Source organism: Agaricus bisporus (genome assembly GCF_000300575.1).
Source record: "Agaricus bisporus var. bisporus H97 unplaced genomic scaffold AGABI2scaffold_12, whole genome shotgun sequence".
Lineage (NCBI taxonomy): Eukaryota > Fungi > Basidiomycota > Agaricomycetes > Agaricales > Agaricaceae > Agaricus > Agaricus bisporus.
In genome coordinates this window covers 203,920-214,622 of record NW_006267347.1, presented here as the reverse complement: position 1 = coordinate 214,622, position 10,703 = coordinate 203,920, and the positions used below count along the sequence as shown (strand labels likewise).

Genomic DNA, 10,703 nt, shown 5'->3' with positions numbered 1-10,703 from the left:
AAATCGACATCGACGTCAGACAAAATAGAATAACGACTACGATGTCGACATCAGCAACTTCCACACCCGGTCAAATACATGCACATACTACACAAAGTTATCAAGATCAATCACACTCATCATCATCATCATCATCACTATCACTATCTCCCAAACTCCTATCCCTCTCCACTGCAGCAGCCGCTTACGCTGAAACACCTCCACCCCCACCCCCTCCCCCTCCCGCTGGCAATGGTCCACCAATCCCCGCCCCCCAACCGGGACGTGATGATTTACTTGCCTCAATACGACAGAGTGGTGGTCTTGGTGCTCTGCGGAAGAAAAGTGAAACAGCTAGTCCTCGCGAATCATCAAGTCCTGTTGTGGGCGCTGCAGTCGTTGGAGGTGCTGCTGCAGGAGCCGTTGCTGCAGAGGCTGCGAACGGTGGTGGAGGTGATTTAACTTCAGCGTTAGCTGCTGCTTTGATGGAGAGGAATAAACGATTGGGAGATAGTGATAGTGATGATGATGATGATGATGAGTGGGATTAATCTTTTTAACTTTTTGTAGTATGTCCATTTATTGACCGGGTGTTCAAATTGCTGATGTCTCCATCGTAGTCTTTTTTTATTTGTCTGACGTCGATTTCGATTTAACTTATATTTTCCCTTTAATGACGTGGTTTGCTTCAGACTTTGAAAACGCTTCATGGATTATACAAAATCCTAACGCATCCACCCTTTCTTGGGAGGAGGAGAACCCTAGAATAGATATAGAGGGGGGCGGCGAAGCGAAGTTCTGGTCACAAGAATTATTTTGAGGAACTTGGTGCAGTTGCTGATGCTGATGCCATGAATCCAACATGAATCCGTGCCGTAGATGCATAGGGAGCAATTTGTCTACATGACTCAAACAAGTAGACACTTTCCACGTTCTTCGTCCAAGGACGATCTCGATCTCGAATACATGTTCCTCAGGTTTATGACCAGGAAATACTGAGGCAGAGTGCAATATTCCGCCATCTCTCTGACTTGAAAAATAGGGGCCGGACAACATCAACTTATCGCACCTCCAAACCAGCTGTAGCAAGAGAAGAAAAGCTGTAAATCGGGAATTACTCGTATAGATGATAGATAAGGGGTACATAATTGAATCAGCTCTAGAGCTTCAGTAATATACATCCGTTTGCACTATCTATTTGTTCAACTGGGCTTGAAGGGTTGAAAGCTCCTCCTTAGTCTTTGAAAACTTCCATCAGCAACTAGAAAATTATCATAACAAAGAGGTCTAACCTTTGGAGGAGGTAAGTCTTTCAAATTCTCTGGGTTCAGCTTTACAGGGCCAGGGGTCTGGAATGCACTGTAAGCGCCCTGGCTCGATTGTAAACCACCCGTCTCCTCGCTGGGCTGCTGCAAATCCGCAGGGTCGTTGGTTTTCTGCATGAATGGAGTCAATAAAGCTCGAAGTTACACAGCAATCGCCTCTTGATTTTACGTACAGCGGGATGAGGCAGGATGTTGAACCTTTGCTCTTGGCCTCCTGAAGCTTTAGAGTCAGAGGTTGGCTGTTGAGATGCTGCGTTGGTGGTAGTGTTGTTGGAGGCCATTGATGAAATGAGGGAAGTTATCGCTAGGATGGAACTTATATACCGATTTGAGGAGATCTATGACGTCGTTGAGTGGCGGTGCTCCCCGTCGGATTTCAACTGTCTGCGGTGCGCAGGCCCTCTGTCAGCGACTTATTTCAAGCGAACCGAGTCAGGATACGCAGCATACCACATGTGTAATTAATACTAGTACATGAATGAATGTCTGAAGAATAAAAAATGGAGAAAGCAATTATAGAAGCAATTCATGAGCTTAAGATCTGTTGACCGTCCTTCAATTGTTCTGTTTAGGTTCTGATATGGTTTAGACTCACGCGGCGAAACTCTGAGAAACAGATAAGTAAGATGACCACGGTCAGCTCTGGAGATAATCGATAAACGGGCGTACCTTGGAGATCGATGACGCCATCACCATCCTCATCAGCCTCTTTCATCATAACATGCAGTTCCTCCTCCGTTACTGGCACCCGAAGCTTGCGCATCATACATCTCAACTCCTCGATATTGATAGTCCCATTCTTGTCCCTATCAAAAGTCTCGAAAGCGCAGCGTATTTCATCGTCGGTGTTCGACCCCGAGTGTGCCGACATAAGGATGAGGAACTCTTGAAAATCGACAGTTCCATCGCGATCTATATCCATGCCTGCCATGATAGCTTCCAGCTCTTTTTCAGTCGGGTTTTGATCCAAACTGCGCATGACTGCGGTTAGTTCTTCGGGGGATAGCTTGCCATCGCCATCTACAAGAAATTCACGACAGGTGAATGCGAGTTCTAACATACAAAGGGCGCAACTCTTACCTGTATCGAATACTTGGAAGGAGTCTCTGTATGCTAAAATACACGTTTGAGCACCCCCATATAAGCGTAAACCCGACAGGTCTACGAACCGGAAATCTGATCTGCAAACCGTTAAGAAATGATATTGCCGATTAAAGCTAAGCGCTTGGGACCAACCTTCGGACTTGACAAGTAAACAAGCTTGGTCACCCATGCCCCGGAAGAATTATTGGAAAACGTACGATTTTCATGGGATGCATTGCACTTCACAGTGCTCGTTAGTAGGTAGGTGTCGCAGAGAAAGTTCGTTGATCTCGTTTGGTCTTACAGGTGATCGATGTTGGCTCCGCAGTTCTCCACCATTTATTACACGCGACTACCTCGGGAAGACAGTTACGCCGATATTGGTGAACTCACAGGTCATGTTCATTAACCTTTTGACCATGCGATGGGTGTTTGTGAGAAGTGTGGGGAATCACATTAATTAAAAGCCTAGATTATTCTGTATCGTCTAAGCCAATGAAACAAAATTGGTTTTCAAGCACGTAGTGTACCAATCACTAGAATATAATTAGTACGACGCAAGGGACTGGTATGAACGTGGACAACTAACTTGAACTCGTGCCCTGGGCCTGAGAGTTCTGATACTATGGTAAAGTTTAAAATCCACGATCGCGATGGTGGAAGACATTGATTGACAGAATTTTGCATTCCCGGGAGCCTGGATTTCGGAGTACTCACCGCGCCACTCAGACAGTGAAATGTTGCGGTGTCCAAGCGCATTGGACGTGATTTGTCCTGTGCATTCCTGTGTACTCCTGTGTTGTGAAGAACAAACAGAACGAGGCTCGCGGAGATAGCCGAACATACCCACAATCGAATACTTAACTATCAGAACAACCCTCATCTGCTATCCCACACGACCCTTTCACATAAACCATGGCCGACCAATTAGTACGTTTTTCTTGTCAATCGGATTCATCATCTTGATCGTCTTATCGTGCTTTCCTAGTCTGAAGGTGATGCATCCTTCTCAGTCTTACCACCCCCGACGCGGCAATCTTACCACTGCTGACTTTGTGATTTTGCTTCATCTTGTGCTTGCATTGGACAATATCACCTGCAGAACAAATTTCTGGTGCGTCAGCAGTCTCGATCGCCTCGCAAAACATCTCTCAACGTTTACTTTCATGTAGAGTTCAAGGAAGCTTTTTCCCTCTTTGATAAGGGTATGTACGCTCGCCTGCCCTGCTACCTCACGAATCTTACCATCTGTTTTGTCACAAGATGGCGATGGCACCATCACCACCAAAGAATTGGGAACAGTCATGCGTTCGCTTGGACAAAATCCCTCACAAGCTGAATTGGAAGACATGATTAATGAAGTTGATGCTGATGGCAATGGAACCATTGATTTCCCTGAATTCCTTACCATGATGGCGCGGAAAATGCGCGATACCGACAGTGAAGAAGAGATCAAAGAGGCTTTCAAGGTTTTCGATAAGGATGGGAACGGATACATTAGCGCTGCCGAGCTAAGGCATGTCATGACAAACTTGGGTTCGTATTATATTTTTCTCTCTCTCGCCCGGGCAACCCCACTGGTGAACTCCGCTGTTCTGACCGCTCACGCCAAAAAATACAGGTGAAAAACTTACCGATTCAGAGGTTGACGAAATGATACGCGAGGCTGATGTCGATGGTGATGGTCAGATCAACTACGAAGGTGTGTCTTCATCAACCATATGACCTTGATTGGAGCTGATGTGTGCAACGCCATTGAACAGAATTCGTGAAAGTATGTGTATCATGTTACTTCTCCTACTCCACCCTCACGTTGAACACCTTTTTAAAGATGATGCTGTCAAAGTGATGGATTGTTCACAGTGCGGAATTACTGAGTGTAAATTACGGCTATAATTCTCTCATTTCTTTTTCAATTTGGATGACGGTTCGAGGGTATTTGATGAGATTGTGTGATTATATCAATTAGCAGTAAAGCGCCTGTTGTAAAGCGAACAAAGAGCAATGTATGTGTCGAAAAGAAAAAGATTCCCACTAGCTGATTCGAACAACTGATCTTCTCATTGCGTTGTGATACGAGTGAGACGCCTTACCACTGGGCCAAGCGGGAATTATATTATCTGAATATTCTTACGCCTATACCATATGGTAATGCTCATAATCCGGACCGTCGGTGGCTGAGAAATTGATACGACTCGAAACGGTGGTTCCTGATACAGGTTCCTACACGTTATCCACACGCACGATCAAACGGCAAAATGTCACCGATGTTTGAGTAATGACGTGACAGAAGATATGATTGTTATTGTTCAAATGTATTCAAGTTCATGTAACATCGATCAGGGTAAGCGAAAAAGTCTCAACATCAAGAGATGACGGTCGAGATTTAGGTACGTGACGAAATCGCGGGAGTTGGATAATCCTGCGGTACCGCAGCAAATGTGCCTCGATATTTTTGTATCCCAACGTCCGTCCTTAAATGAACGTTTCAGCGTTGGGGCCCCAAAAGAAGTTACCACTATATTTACATTTCTAAAAAAAAGAAGATAAGTACGACATTCTATCTAAAGCGAAACTACTACGTAGTGTATCGGCCCCCGAAACAACCCTGCCACACCTGATTTCGAATAAAGAATCTGTAAGATCAGAGAGTGCAAAAAGCTTACCACTGGACGATTTCTACCAATACGGAGGTTTGATTAAAATAAAGACCATAAATCAAGAGGTCCGAGGATAAATCAAAGGTTTGAAGTAACAGTTGTTCTGCACCTTCAGGATGACTCCAACGACATGACCAAAACCGCGTTCGACGGCAGGATAGTATTACGCACTGTGACAGTGAGGTAAGTACTATGGACTCATGGAGAAGAGTTACAGAAACTCAACCTCCGTGAATAAGAACTGGAGTGGGAATCCTATGAAGATAAGGCCCAAAGGAAAGGTAACTTATGTCTGGACTTGTTCGACGGTTCCATTATTCAATGAAACACTTCATTGAAGCGACTAACGTGCCAATATGTTTCTCACGTTGTCAAACTGGCAAGGCACTTCCACACGCGCATGCACAGACCAAATAAAAGATATGTCGTTGGATCTTGTTATACATCAATGTAACATTGAGATGATGCCATAAGAATCTTCGGAGTGGAGAAAGATGCGGGGAATATTTGTTTTACCTTTCCTCAACGTTTCTTCTTTGGGCGCCGCCGGTGCGGAAATGTAATAATATTCAAGTTTAATTTTTCTTTTTCCTTGAGTTCTTTTTCCTGGATGGACTGAGCTGTAAGCCTAATCGGTCTACTCAACGTTCATATTGGACAATACCAGGAACAGACTAAGGGTCAAATGGTTAGCCAAGAAAACTGAGGTTCGATCGGCGGTGTGTGCCTGGTGTGTACTAATAATGTAATAAGTTCTAACACTGACGTGAATGATAAAGTGGTTAATGATGATAAATCAATCCGTCATGTTCCTGGCATTTGCAGTGGACGCGAATCGGTGGCAATATAGCTCGTAGAAAGCCGTTTGCCGCGACATAAAGACTATTTTGTGCAGAAGGGGGCCCGTAAGCGATTAATTCAACGAAACGCGGTTTGAAAGTCTATTCCTCCCATGTGCATCGCCAAAAGATCTCGAAAATACAAGGGCTCAGAGACCTTGTTATGGAACTAGTTCCACCACACTGATCCCTCAGAATGGTACTAATTAATGGAATATAATATAGTCTTATGCAATGTAGAAGGGCTTAAGATCATATGGTGCCGTTCTAAGCCCTTTTATTTTGCAAACCCTTTTGCTATGTGGAAAAGGAACTTCTCAGCGTCATACTCTTGCGGTTAAACGGCCGCCGACTCGCTAACTAAGTTCATCTCCTGCGTGATATATGGGTAGTTACTAGAGATCGTATGGTACAACTCCCTTTGGTACTACATGTATCAATGTAAAGCCTAAAAATAAAAAGTATCTATTAAAAACCGACTTCTCTGTCCCACCAATTTCGTATCCTCAGTGAGAAGAAACAAAGAAGCTATTATATATTTGAATGTCCGCGAAGATACGCCACTGACCGACCACCGGTGGCGAATATGTATGTCAAAAAAGGTCCGGCCGTTGGTGTATCACATTCAAGAAAGGTGGAGAGTCTGTGGAGAGTACCTGGGTATATTACTATACTTCAAAAGGGTACGCTTATTGTTCAGCGTTCACAGCGATGTAGTATGTAGAGCTTGAATTACCAAGGGAACGGAAACGGTTACAGTCACTACTTAAAAAATCTGTCAGTCAACTCCAAGTCTCCAACTTCGAGTTCGATGAGGGTCTGGGTCTCTATCATCAAAACCGAGAAATAGGACTCGCGACGTAAATCACACAGGGTTCAATTGAATAACAATGAATACAATGAATACCAATATATACAAGAAGGATCAATTCTTCAAATCTCCCGTCGCCAAAATAAATTAGTAAGTCATCAGGTTGTCATCAGGTTTCCCCCCCCGAATCATCCCTTTCCCCTCTCTTGGGTTTTCTTTTGAAGGTCAGGTGTGTGCCAGGTTGTTTGTTTGTAATACGATTGGTTTGGTACAGTAGGGTAGAATAGAATTTATTGAGTGCGGGTTTAAAACGCGCCACCAGGGCAGTGGGAAGTGTTGTTTGGTTCAGAACTTGAAAGGGTTAAGTTATTGAATGAGTGCTTTGGGTGAGATCGCCCACAGTACTGGTTTCGATTAGTTGGAGAATTTTAGATTCTCTCTCCCGTGGTTTCTACAAGCATCACAATCATAATGTAAACCGAGCGATTGTCGGACTCAGAGATTGACATTGTTGCTCCAAGTTGCTTTGTAATTATGCGCCCATAATCTTTCTCATGTACGTTACTCGGAAGTAAACTGGTACTAGATATTTACGGGGCAAACGGAAACACGCGAAAAGGCCAGACCCAAAGAAATAATAAGAGAAAAAAGAAAAGAAATAAAACCCACCCTGAAGATCCCTCCCTTATCCAGTCCGAGTCTATTGAATTGTTGTAGATCTTCCCTAACTTTAGGAACCCTATATATATTTACAAGTATGATGGGGCTCGACTCTCTCTCGTCGTATTGTTTCCCTTTTTCCCTCCACCTTTTCACGATTTCGACGCATGCACGTATATCAAGAAAGGATTATGTCGAAAGATTTGAAAAATATTTGGACGTCTACGATGATAATAGATGAACACATGTATTCCATCATCCTCATCGGTGCATTCGTGAGTCTTTTACTTTTATCTCCCTAATTATCGTCATCTAACACCCCACCTCAAGGCAGAAACCCTAGCATTCGGCATTCACATCGTCTTATTCATAATCGGTTCCGCAGTTTTATTACGCAAAGGCGGAAAACCACAAATGATATCATTCATCGTGACGAGTATAATGTTGATTTTGGCAATGGTGGATACGGGAATTACGTTTCATATACTTATTGGTCGTTCGACACGAATTATGACTGGGACGAGTAGAGCTTTCGTTCATATGTTGTTTCCGAAATTTTTAATAGGCGTCGTTAATACGTGAGTCTTTTCTCCTTTTTCCTTCTATTATTATTTTTTTCATATGTTTGAAATTCGCATGCTGAAAACAAGGTTGTTGTAAAGATTCATCGCTGATATTTTTCTAGTGAGAAAAAAAAAAAGTTTTTAGTCAAACAGTTCTGATTAAAACACAGATAGCACGATGTTATGTGATTTGGGGGAATAGCAAGATGGTAGCGATACCTGCTCTTGTGTTGTCATTGGCCGTAACAGGTGAGTGTTTTTTTTCATTTATGCAAAAAGATTTTCTTTGGATGCTGAAGCTCATTCCCAGTCATCGGGTTCTTGGCGGAGGGTACACCCTCACCAGATTTCAAATTTCTAATAACGCCCTATATCCTCATGGATTTCGTGCTCAACCTAGGTTTGACATTGATGACGGGTGAGTTAATACCTTTGGGGGTGGTTATGATGCAAACAGTGCTGATTTTTAAAAGCAGGGAAATTGTGGTGGACGGCACGAAAATTCGGTGTAATAACAGGAACAGCGCCAACGGGAAAGTGGAATTTAGTCCTGCCAATACTGTGAGTTTTGAGTATTTTCTCGTGAACAGTCTTTTTTGAATTCTCAAGCAGATTCGAGTCTGGATCCATATTGAGCGGGGCGCTGTTCATATTACTCGTGTTGTCACCCACGAATTACGTGGTAAGTGATTTTGAAAACACACAAGAGCAGGTTGTTCAACTCCATTATAGCTGGTAGCAGCGGCTATCAATGTGCGATTGGTTGTAAGTGGATCAGTAGTGTTGCATGCGGGACGATTCACCTATTAGATTTTGGCAGTGCATCATGCCTATTTTTATTGTTGTGATAGTTGCGCTGGGTCGAGATTTGAAGGGGGCGGTAAATGAGGCACAAACGAGAGATGTTGTTTTGAGTACTGTAATTCAATCATGACATATGGACTACGATGGTGTCAAGAGCTGTGTTACTCTAGTCTCGACCTCTTTGGAAGAGAGGTTCTCGAGCTCGGCATGCTGTTCTACTCCGTGCTCTGTGGCGAATGAGTGAGTGAATAGAGAAAGAGTAGGATGACGGACCGAAACGAGCAAAGAAGCGTGCGGGAGTGCCGTCTGCCTCTCGGATGAGGACGGGGAGGTCTGGGTTGTGCTGTTTGATGGTGTTGTAGCGCGCGAGGACGAACTCGCTGTGGACGATGAGCACGGTAGTAAATTTACTGAGTCAACTCACCGAGTGCCCGCCGAGGCCGTGCCCGACTGGGAGAAGAAGAAACGGAGTTCTCTGAGGGCGGGCGGCAGTGCTTTGGAGAAGGACATGAGAGGGCTGCTTATGTAATGTGGTTGCTATTCCTTCCAGCCTCCATGGACGACGAAAAACGCCAGCAGGACGAGTGGGCCGACAGCCGCAGACACCGTCTTCCGTCGTTTGCAGAGGTCCTCTCGCGCAGGACGAGGCCCCCCGTTGACCTCTTCATGTTCTAGTTCAGTCCTCGTCGTTGTCCTCGATGCTGACCACTGACGACCACCCCAGTCTCTTTCTCCAGCGAGAGGGCGCAGAGGACATTCTCGACTTCTGGCTCGACGTCCAGCAGCACGAAAACCTCTGCAGAGCCTACTTCAAGGACGTCCGCAAGTCCGGCCGCACCATCAAAGACGACTGGCCCCAGTACTGGGAGTACGCCCGACGCAGGGGCTCTATCTACGGCACCGTCGTCGGCCTCCATCCAGACCCCAAGCGCAGCACGGCCAGCACAGGCGAGATGGTCGCCGACCACGAACGAGAGTTTGGTCGTCGCTCACCCCCTCCCCCCACTTCGCAGGACGACCACCAACACCCTCGGTCCTCTACCCCATTCTCCTTCACTGCTGCTCGCACTCCACCCCTCTTCAACTTTAGACGCGCCTCAAGAGCCCCCACCGTCATCCCCCGTTCATCTGCCATCACCCGCATGGACCTCGTCTCCTCCGCAGAACGCATCTACTATCGCTATCTCTCCCCCGTAGGCAATGCCGTCGACCAGGAGAACCACGAGATCTACCTTCCTCCCGCCCTCCGCATACACACCTTTCCTCTCAGCAGTCAGCAAGAGCCCAGATCTCAGACCGAGCTCGGTATGATGGCACAGATTCCCGATCTTTATCACGCGCAGAAAGAATACTGCTTTCGCGCCATGGAACAGGACGCCTTTCCTCGCTTCCTCCGTTCCAAAGCTTTCGGCAACCTCACCCCTATATCCGCCCTCGTCCGCCTTGTCCTCGGTTTGATTATTCTCTGGATCGGACTCGCCGTTGCCTTTTCTCTCGTTTTTCTTGATGTCCATCCAAAGTCCAAGCGATTTTTCGTAAGCGACTTGCCCAACTCCTCGTGTTTTTCATCTCTTACATAATCTCCCCTACAGCTCTTCCTTCCCTTTGGCTTTGCCATCCTTTTCCTCGTTTCACATCAATACGAGCTAGACCCTATCCTCGTGTTCCTCGGCCAGTCCGAAACCACGCCCTTCCGAACATTAACCATTCGTGAACCCTATGTCCGCAATCTGCTACTCGGGCGTGCAGTCTGGGTCACTATCGTCGTTTCCCTCATTACGACTGGGTTGACATTACTTTTCTGGGCTGTGCCGGGGCATCGTCTATAAATTCATTGAAAATGTAACACTCACATTAGATTCCCTTTTTAAAACACTTTTTGATCTTTCGCTTCTTTAATGATCCCCGTTCTTTGCGTATACTTATATTTTTTTCTTCTTTGTCAACTATTATATCCCCCTCTTTTTTTTCATCTGTTA

At 45.3% G+C, this 10,703-nt stretch overlaps 5 protein-coding genes and 1 non-coding gene across 6 annotated transcripts in view; 3 read left to right on the top strand and 3 right to left on the bottom strand.

The window, feature by feature from the left end:
* The window catches only part of AGABI2DRAFT_153764 (hypothetical protein), a gene marked incomplete at both ends in the record, with an annotated part of 2,558 nt that extends 2,028 nt beyond the window's left edge, over positions 1-530 (top strand). Inside the window, 2 exons of the mRNA XM_006455985.1 lie at positions 178-384; positions 412-530. Of these exons, the coding sequence (XP_006456048.1) occupies positions 178-384; positions 412-530 (326 nt within the window). The remainder of the gene's footprint in view (positions 1-177; positions 385-411) is intronic.
* Positions 531-1,064: 534 nt separating this feature from the next.
* AGABI2DRAFT_180834 (hypothetical protein) lies at positions 1,065-2,687 on the bottom strand. The gene is made up of 7 exons (XM_006455984.1): positions 2,606-2,687; positions 2,474-2,492; positions 2,385-2,417; positions 1,974-2,324; positions 1,478-1,608; positions 1,272-1,415; positions 1,065-1,218 (listed from the first exon to the last, which is right to left on the bottom strand). The coding sequence occupies exons 1-7, from the start codon at positions 2,621-2,623 to the stop codon at positions 1,174-1,176; spliced, it is 741 nt and encodes a 246-aa protein (XP_006456047.1). The 5' UTR covers positions 2,624-2,687; the 3' UTR covers positions 1,065-1,173.
* A 559-nt stretch (positions 2,688-3,246) lies between these two features.
* AGABI2DRAFT_138931 (calmodulin) lies at positions 3,247-4,433 on the top strand. The gene is made up of 7 exons (XM_006455983.1): positions 3,247-3,317; positions 3,483-3,501; positions 3,560-3,592; positions 3,651-3,923; positions 4,009-4,089; positions 4,151-4,161; positions 4,219-4,433. The coding sequence occupies exons 1-7, from the start codon at positions 3,303-3,305 to the stop codon at positions 4,234-4,236; spliced, it is 450 nt and encodes a 149-aa protein (XP_006456046.1). The 5' UTR covers positions 3,247-3,302; the 3' UTR covers positions 4,237-4,433.
* AGABI2DRAFT_t126 lies at positions 4,416-4,497 on the bottom strand. Its single transcript has one exon. It is a non-coding gene; the product is annotated as a tRNA-Thr (tRNA).
* Positions 4,498-8,553: 4,056 nt separating this feature from the next.
* NdufA2 (NDUFA2 ubiquinone oxidoreductase subunit) lies at positions 8,554-9,244 on the bottom strand. The gene is made up of 4 exons (XM_006455982.1): positions 9,149-9,244; positions 8,998-9,104; positions 8,724-8,951; positions 8,554-8,665 (listed from the first exon to the last, which is right to left on the bottom strand). The coding sequence occupies exons 1-3, from the start codon at positions 9,232-9,234 to the stop codon at positions 8,863-8,865; spliced, it is 282 nt and encodes a 93-aa protein (XP_006456045.1). The 5' UTR covers positions 9,235-9,244; the 3' UTR covers positions 8,554-8,665; positions 8,724-8,862.
* A 19-nt stretch (positions 9,245-9,263) lies between these two features.
* Positions 9,264-10,702, top strand: AGABI2DRAFT_188123 (hypothetical protein). The gene is made up of 3 exons (XM_006455981.1): positions 9,264-9,398; positions 9,449-10,259; positions 10,317-10,702. Exons 1-3 carry the CDS (start codon positions 9,280-9,282, stop codon positions 10,551-10,553), a joined length of 1,167 nt encoding a protein of 388 aa, XP_006456044.1. The 5' UTR covers positions 9,264-9,279; the 3' UTR covers positions 10,554-10,702.
* Position 10,703: the final 1 nt, after the last annotated feature.